Genomic DNA, 9,715 nt, shown 5'->3' with positions numbered 1-9,715 from the left:
GACAAAGGGGAACTGGGAACAAATAGGGATCAGATGTAGATTCCAAGAGCATACCACCAATGTACTTAGTTTGAGATCACCTAAAAAGTCCCATCCAGACACAAGCACAAGGTCCAACAAAAAGGAATACACTCAAATGCTTACACTGTACGTTCAAAATAAATATAATAATACATAACAGAGAGATGATTTAAAAGGAAAAAAATATCATCTCCCAAAACAATAACTATGCATTTGACTGTTTCCCTCCCAGCCAGGACCAGAATAAAACCAAGTTATCTCATTCCAAGACAAAGACAGAGAGCATGTTGGAAAACATATATACGGGGATAGAAGACACAGTATGTACCTCCCTGCCCACTATGGGAGGTCAGGAACCCCTACCAGAAATAAAACATAATACAGTGCCTAACAGAGAGATGATTTACAAGGAAAAAACTATACATTTGACTGTTTTCCTCTAATCAGCCAGTATCCGGTCATGGTCAGGAAAAAAACCAAGTAATCTCATTCCAAGACACAACCTCTTGCCGCCATGGTAGTGTGAACACTTTCTTCTACGACAGAGAAGGTAAAAGGCCTAAATGAAGGAGACCCATATAATAGCAGCACTGGTCCATGAGTTTATGATATTAAAAAACAACAAAGATGAGTTTTAAAAAAACGGAATTGAGTAACAAGAATTTGATTTAATCATAAACAATTCAAATATATGTATAATATCTACATTGCATACATATGTCATACTTAATTAAAATTTATAATAAAAAAAGTTGATTTTGTCTAAGCCTAAGTGTACAAAAGAAACTGACAGTAAAAATTAAAATCTGCATTTCGTTACCAAATTTATCTTACATTAAACATCCCTCATAAGGAATTGGCAATATAGATTTTTAAAGGCCTTACAACAAAAGATTATTTACAAAAGGGATTGTATTTTAGGGTTGATATCTTATGTCTCTAATTATGTTTTTCACACATAATGGTATCATTCTAAGTATCAAATATTTTGATAACAATATAAGTAGAGATAAGTTTTGGAAAAAGGCTATTAAAATTTATATTTATACAGCGGTTGATTCAGGTCATTTGACAACATCAATGATTCAACATTAATATTCAATCTACACATATGGCTCTCGCCTAACAAAATAAGTGATTCAACATGAAAATTAAATCTCCATCCGTGGGTCTCGCCCAACAAAATCAATACTTCAAAACTAAAATTCAATCTCAATGCTTGCTTTCACAGCCACATTAAAACAAAATTAAAATATAGTGTTACGTCTAACATATTTTGGCTTACAAAAATAAAAACAGTGGATTTATTTAAGAAAGCTGACTGCACAAAAATTGAAAGCCAAATAAAAAGAAGATGGCGTTGGCTGGGTCATGTGGTCAGAATGGAAAAAGGGTCACTTCCCAAGACAGCAGATGGGAAGAGAAAGTGGGACAGACCAACAGAAATCCATGAAAAAATAAATATAGGAAGTAGGTCTGTCCTGGAATACAGTCACTGCAAAAGCAGCCGACCGCAAAAAATGGAGACGTCTGGTGGATGTCCCATGAGCCTCAAGGCAAAAAGAGGATTAATTAAGTAGGGGTTGTGGGGAATACAGTGATAAAAAATGTTTTTTAAAACTTTTATACTAATGATGATATCCCAATTCACTTAATAGCTAGTGATTCAAGAGGTTAAAAACACACAGGACATGAAACAATATTCACCCCTTGCTATGGAATTTTATGTTTGGTGGTCAACTTGGTAAATCACCATTTTTAATAAAGAAAATGGCTCAAGACCTGACTGATGAACAAATAGCAATAGAAGATATGTTTTCTGATAAATTATTACATTATCTAAAAAATTAGACAAGCTTTGGAGATGCAGGACTTTTGTTTTTTCTTCATTCATATTTGACCCCCAAACTACCCCCCCCCCCCCCCCCCATCTCAAAATCACATTATGTTGAGACCAACAAGGTACATGCTGGAAATTGATTTTATAGACACACACATGCAACTTGGGGTTAAATTTTTTTCATTACGGTTGAGACAAACACAATTTTTTGCATTGCAAAAATCTCTGTGTTTGGATACCAAATCATTTAAATTTTAAATAAATTTTTCATTGCCCGATTTATCCTAACATAATACCGTTTTCTGGCAGTGGGTTACATATATGAAACTGTTCAGACAAGGAGTGAAAGACAACGTAAATCTTTTCTACTTTCCGGTGTCAGACTTTTGAACTCTGTAAGAACAAAATAAGAATTTAACTAATTCATTCGTAAAACCTTGTAATTTTACATTCATTTTATATGGGGTGCAAATATATATTGGATTTTTATTATGTATCTTACGTCTATACAAAGAACTTTCGAAAGGATGAAATAAAGTATTATTATTAATACCATTAAATCAAATATGAAAAGGCATAAAAAATTACAAATTTCAGAAATAAAATATTAAAAACAAATTGCTCTTTCATATATCAAGATAAACTTTTGTAAATTCTGAGATGATTGTTTTGTTTTTAATTTTTTTTTAATTTCAAGGCCCTATATTACAAACTGTAGAAGTTGACTCTAATATGTCAAAATATAACAATTTGAGAAAGAAAATGCAGTTAAAGGTTGAATGGGAAATTCAACCCTGTCTTTGTGGTAACTATGAGATATGGGAATTTTCTAGTAAATAAGCTCATATTTTGATAATTTATACCATCTTTTGGAGTTTAATCTAAGCTTGACATGAAAATACTGATTTCATGAAACGATTGTTGGATGAATGTTGATGTTGCATAAGTTTTTTGACGGGCTTGAAATTTACCTACGTTTAAACATTTGAAAAATAGTTATTTCAACCAATTTTACTTGTCATAACCGGCATAAATTGAAAGTTTAATACTTCAGGAATTTAAAAATGTGAATAATAAAACTTTGGTATTCATGGTAAAAATTCATAAAATTGCCCCCAAACATCTCCTTAAAATAATTCTCAAAAAGTAATGTCAAAAACAACCTGACATTAGTTTTTAATGGACATCTGGCACATGAAATAAAATGAGCAATAAAGGACTTCATAATCATTCAATGATATTCTAGAATGTTTCAGTCTTCAGATTTAACACAATTCTTTTCAGTCGAGACTTTCAGGGAGATAATTCCAGTCAATGGTTTGGTAACACGCCTCCTTCAACAACTGGTTGCAACGTGAAAAATGTTTGCATCCGAAGAATCCACGATGAGCAGAGAGCGGGGATGGGTGGACTGCCTTCAGGATGTGATGACGTTTCTGTCAAGACGTAATCAAAATAAAGGAGTTAAACCAAATTACAAGTTTATTTCTAAAATGGATAACAATGTAAAAGTGTCATTCAATAAAATCAGGACACTGCTTGAAAATACATTTTAATCTGAAAATGGAAATCCCCCATTTCTGTTTTAAAGCTGTATAATTCACTAACAAAATCCATTACTGTCAAAGTTTTAATATGGAATCTAAAAACGAAGTAGTGTTGGCATAAACAATTTGACTCCTGAATTATTAGAGGATTGCTAGAGAAGGTTTCACCTTTTATAAACTTAAAAGAGTTCAGAAGGAGGTTAAGATAAAACTTTTTTTTAAATCTCTCGAAAAGGCTGAAAGAAGTAATCTGTATTTATACCTCCTGCACTTTTCCCCGATTGTTCTAGGAATGTGGAGACATTTTTTTTCTCTAAATATCCAATTGATTACTATTCATCTGCTTTCAACCCTTCCAGTTATTATCCAGCGATAACTGACAAATTATCATCATATTTGATAACTTGATGAGAAATAAAATAAGTTCAATTGTGATCACATACTAATACATATGTACAGAGAAGTCGCCCCTTCACATTAAAATAAATGGACATAATAATACATAGACCAATTGTCAAAGCCTTAGAAGCTTTTATATAATGCAATATCCACTTAATGTGGTCAAAGCACTTTACAAGGGGTCCCTGGCCAACACCAACATTTAACATATAGGATGGGACATGACGCCGGTTAGGCGATATTACAATTTTTTTTGGACAGAGACAATGCTGTTAACGGCCAGGTACTCATTTTACATCTAAGTATGGTGAGAGAATGTGCATAAAGAGCCTTCTCTATGGACTCAACTATGCACAGAGCAAGGCTCGAAAACAGGAGCTTCCAAGTGTCATACCACAAAACCACATCGCCGCACAAGAGAGCCTTTCCAAGTTTAAGCTGAGAAATGCAATGCGATATAATTGTGGCCCGCCTATGTCAGGATGATTTGGATGCTGAAAATTGAGCATGTGGCCAAAATCACGTTAATACTTTTTTATTAAGAACAATAAACATTGTTTTGTAAAGTGGGAAAGACTAAAATGTCATGTTTTTTACGATCTTAACTTGACATTCACTTTTCAGCATCTGGTTCATCATGACCTCATGCTGATTTGAGGCTGTGGCACAGAATTCATCAGCAATTTATGGTCAAAGTCATAGATAAGTAGTCCTTCAGAGACATTAGCCACATGGAGCCATAGTTTATCCTGGTTTGCATAGCGTCAAATGGATAATAGCAATTGTTCGCTTCCCTTTGGATAGGATGCTAGTCGATTAGAAAGTACATTCCACCAGATCAAACAGACCCAGCTAGCCAATTACTGCTGGGATGGAAAGAGGTCAGAAAAAAATCTCGACTTTAACCCGGAAACATGTCCCTTTCCATGTGAAGCGAGTGTCCTAATAACTGGAGCTAACAGGACCCCCAAGTCATAAATTAATAAAATAAAATATAACTAAAATGTGACTCCAGTTCATTAAAGGTGTACTTGTTTAAAAGGTTTACTTGTATAATGTAAAGGAATACAAAGCATGCATCTATTTACCTGGTCAATAAAGGACCCTTTCTTCTGGGCATATGATCCCCACAACATAAAGACTATGCCTTTGGTGTTTGAGTTCAACCAATGAATGACAGCATCTGTAAGTTTCTCCCAACCTTTTCCAGCATGGCTATTGGCCTCTCCAGCACGCACTGTAAGACAAGCATTTAGCAGCAACACCCCTGAAAAATACATTCAATAATCATCAATTTGGAAAGAAAAGATTGTCACCATCAAAATAAACTTCTCTTGTATGAGCCAAAAATAAAAAATGTTTATCAAAACAGTAATATTTTGCTATATCTAAAATTATTCTTAGGTCCAATCTAAACAAAACATAAGCACAGTATCCAAAGCTGACAAAATAGGCTCAGATCATTGGCTAAATGATCGAAAAGTTTCAGTTCTCTCTTGAAGGAATCTAAGCATGTTGCTCTGAAACTTTTCTTCTGGTATCCTGATATATGATTTGGTAATTGTATTCTGATTTTTAGGGGTTTTACAGGACTTAGGACAATTTTAGGTCATTTCGGTGTCAATAATAAAAAAAAAAGATGATTAAGAAAAGATTCAAGGTCTGAAGTTAAAGCACTTATGAACAAGTAAGACAGAGGAGACTGGTTCAAATAGGGAACAGACACTTCCATGAGCAATCTATCAATGTTCCTATTCTGACAATACATAATTCCCATCCAGGCTCAAGCAAAGGACCCCACTATGAAGGACCCACTCAAATGTTTATGTGTAGATTTAAAAAGAAAATGAAAAATAGTACATAACAGACAGCCTTCCCCTCAGCTACAGATTCCTGCCAGGACTAGGGAAAAAAACAAACAAGCAATGCCAATCCAGAACAAAGACAAGAGCAATGTGAAAAGGAAAAATAGATGAAAGGGGATAGAAGACATAGTAAAAGTGATATTAGCACACCATGTGAGATCAAAAGACCCCACCCATATGCAGTCCACTCCGGATAATCGCAACACCTTGGGATCAGCGGAAATTTTGCGATTAACCGAAGTTGAGTTTTCTGTCCACTATTGCAACATTTTACACAAATATGGTAAACTCAAACCAGTTGTTGTAAACATTGTTTGAGTCCACACAGACTGAGCAATTTGATAGGAATAAAAACCAGATGGCAGCCCTGATTAGATTTTGATAAGCAAAAGTATCTTTGAGGCAAGCCGACATCTTAATATTAGATTCACTTCCACTTTTTGTTTTCAACAATTGTAAGAGTCCAAGAGATTAGCCGCGATGAGAAACAATAAGCTCTCACCAAACCCGTTGATCACAACACAGTTGTCAATCACAAAACAAAGGATATCATCGCTCAGTCTCTCCTCACAACTGTCATCATCTACCTGTTGTCTAAATTATGTCCAGCCCACTCGCCTCATATCTAATAGTCACAGATGACCGCACAAACCCGAACTGCAAAGTCCTGCCATCTTTTGTCTTTAATAGAGTGGTGACACACTAATGTAGTCTTAAACCCCACCCACATTCGAGTCTTCAACGTGTCATGATGTCACCCATGATGAAATCTAATCATGAGGTTTTGTTTAATTGATTCCTTCTTTAGAGGTCAAAATTTTGTTGCGATTAACCGAAGTGTGTTGCAATTAACCAGTGACTTTTATATAGAATTAATTCCGTTTCTTTGGAAATGTTGCAATTAACCGAAAGTTGCAATTATCCGAGTTGCGATTATCCGGAGTGGACTGTGTTTGGATATAAAGAGATAAACAACATACCTTGGGAAGCCCATCCAATAAGATTACCATGGCTTGGTTTCTTAAATCCCTCAATATCTGATTCAAGTTCTTTATACATATTGACGAGGCTTTAGAAAAAGGGGAAAAGTAGCTTGAAGGAAATGGCAATATATTAAAAGGAAAGAAAAAAAATCAATCAAAAAGAAAATAAATAAAGAAGGATGGAAACAATAATATATCATAATATAAACATTCCAAGGCACTACTGAAGAATAATAAAATTAGAAAAAAAAAAGAAAAAAGTTCAGGTATTTTTCTGATGGTGAGTTTATCAAACTTAAAAGTCTTCCTTAAATAATTCATGGAATATATACAACAATTTTATAATTTAGAAAAATGCAATGAAGTATTCAATAAGGTATTCTATCTTTGATTTGGACTAAATAAACTTTATATTGCACAATAACCTAATACAATAATTGACCAAAGGCTATAATATAAAAGTCCCTATTATGATCCATATTGATAATAAAATAGAATTTTTGTCTCGGTTTTTAAATAGCAATTTTATTCCACAAGGCTACCTTTTAAAAAATTAACCACAAAATTAGATTAGGTAATTTGAGCATCGAACTAAATAACCATGTTGCGATTTTAGAAATAGTTATCAGGTTAATAAAACAAGCTAATTTGAGCAATTTAGTTAAAAACTACATAATCAACACATTATTTAATAGAGAATTCCATAATTATTCCATACAAGATGTATTATGTAAACAAATCTTATTTCAACCAATGTTTTGTAATGCAGCGGTCTCCGTTTATAAGTAGTCTTTAAGAATCAGACAGCATACAGAGTGTGCTTAAAGGTAGACCGAGCTTATAACTGGATTCTCATTATATATATATTTTTTCTTTTGCTAAATCAATGTTCCTAACATGCAATTAGTCAAAATGTTTCTCATCTGAGTTTCTATTAATGTATGCACACAGTTGCAAGTCTAAACTGTCATTAGGCCATTTAAAATTCATAAAAAATTTTATGTTTTTCTTAAAGGGTTGCTATTTTTCATTTTAGGTTAGAACAATGTTTTACCCTATCATATTATGCTACATCATGCCATTAGGTTTGGCAAGAGATTAAGAAGTTTGTAGCTCTATTGTCTGAATAATCATAATTTATGCAAGCATCTATTTCCATGCATTGATTCCAACTCTGTTTCTGTTCATACAATCCTTATTATAGATAAACTATATTAGTTTGAATCATTCTTCATGTTTGTGGCTGTCAAATTGCTCTCAACTTCTTCCTCTTCTTTTACCTTCTTCTTCTGCTCTTTCCCTTTCCCCCCTTCCTAACACCGTCTCGAGTATTGTGACAATATACAACTTTTAGTTCGACTCTGACAACAGGATATGTTTATGCCAAGACACTGAATCCCCCATCATCTATCCCCACTCCCAAAACCGTTTCAAAGAATCTGCTAAAACCTGCCAATGGCTATCAATTTAGATTTTATGATGGACCTGCTCAATCTTTTTATTGTATTGGTGTCAACCAATAAAAGAGGTATGTATAAGACGCTGAGAATTGGTAGAATAAGTGGGTGCTATTACCATCCGCAAAGCATTTTGCTTGTTTCTAGATATCACGTTTACTGATTAATTTCATCTCTTTATTTAATATCTTTTAAAAATTGGTTAGAAAAATCAATGGTCAAGTTGGGTGAGCTTACTTATAAATCAGTAAATTTACAGTATCGATTAACGGAATTGTGCTTAAAACCAGGGAGCTTATGGGGAGATACCACATTATTAAGAATGTTTCATTCTTCATGTCTGCTAATTCATTATCTTTTATGATGATTACCTTGGCGGAGGTCTCACACCTGGAAGGACACTAAAACACAGACCTGTCGGATAACAAAGGGAAAAAAAATTCACAGTAATTCCTTGTATGACACGGATTTCAACCCAAGAAGCTATCCCGTTGATCGCCTTTGTACATTTTCAATGCTTATCAATTGATTTTTGTACATGGGGCTCCAAACACAATTTCCATATTCTAGGACTGGTCTAGCAATTGACTTATACAATGGTACAAATATATTTCATCATAATATGTAAAACTTTGAAAAATAATCCATTAACGATTAGATTTAGTAATTAATCATTGACATATATGTCAAAAATTAAAAATGGGTCAAATATATAACATCAAGATCCCTCTCAAATTCTGTCACAGACAAGCTGCATTGACCAACTCTTTTTTATTTCAAAATGCTACTAAAAGATTCTCCCCTCAGGAATCATGCACCCATATATTCATGAATCATTTCAATGAAAAAGAAAAAAAAAAAAAAAAGAAAAGAAAAAAGAAATAAAGAAAAAGGGAAGCAATCTACCATGAGCTTGATTTGGTCCATGATAAGGGTCTTGTCCCAAAATTACTACTTTTACCTACGGAAAGAAAAAAAAATATTGTAACTCGTCATGGAAAATAAATAAACCATGTGAATCATCATCTCGAAAGGGTATTAGTATTATGTCAGGATGTACTACATGCCTGAAAGTTGTGTTTTGATGAATAAAATGTTCATGTGTCCATTTATTTCATGCTTCTATTTTCTCTTTAACACAGTAAATACCCGATGAAAGTAGCCAAATAAGCTAATTATGACCAAAAAAATAAAGAGATTATTACCATGAAAAAATAACATTTCCTATGTTAATCAATTTATAATACCAAAAAAAAAATCTTTTCCTTGTTCTCACTTCTCTAAATTGTCATGTTTCAAGTAAAAATTGTCAAAATCAAGTCTTGGCCTTTTTAAGCATTGGTAAGTCAGCAAGAGCTACTGATTATTTACATTGAAACAAACTTGACTGTTAAACAGAGAGATGCTATGTATGTAAGACCACATCAAGGAAAACTGACATATACTTTATAAAAGACTCAGAGGAATCTGTCTGAATTAATATCTCTCTGTAGTTGCATCTTCTCCCAAATCAATCAGATAATGAGAGCATTATAGGTAGGGTGAAACTATTGTGGTGGTTTATGATGAAATTCCGACAGTGGGATGATTGGGTCTATGTTTT

General features: G+C 33.5%; 1 protein-coding gene across 1 annotated transcript in view; it reads right to left on the bottom strand.

Annotated features, from left to right (window-relative positions):
• Nucleotides 1–669: 669 nt before the first annotated feature.
• LOC144965658 (uracil-DNA glycosylase-like) overlaps nt 670–9,715 on the bottom strand; it is a 13,767-nt gene continuing 4,721 nt past the window's right edge. Inside the window, exons 4-8 of the mRNA XM_078901220.1 lie at nt 9,019–9,073; nt 8,484–8,526; nt 6,653–6,741; nt 4,896–5,074; nt 670–3,297 (exon numbers count right to left, since the gene is read on the bottom strand). Of these exons, the coding sequence (XP_078757346.1) occupies nt 3,142–3,297; nt 4,896–5,074; nt 6,653–6,741; nt 8,484–8,526; nt 9,019–9,073 (522 nt within the window). The 3' untranslated portion in view covers nt 670–3,141. The remainder of the gene's footprint in view (nt 3,298–4,895; nt 5,075–6,652; nt 6,742–8,483; nt 8,527–9,018; nt 9,074–9,715) is intronic.

The sequence above is a fragment of the Berghia stephanieae genome, chromosome 2 (genome assembly GCF_034508935.2).
Source record: "Berghia stephanieae isolate SIO BIC M18660-M18661 chromosome 2, UCSD_Bste_1.3, whole genome shotgun sequence".
In the NCBI taxonomy this organism is placed as follows: Eukaryota; Metazoa; Mollusca; class Gastropoda; order Nudibranchia; family Aeolidiidae; genus Berghia; species Berghia stephanieae.
This window is presented reverse-complemented; position numbering and strand designations above follow the sequence as displayed.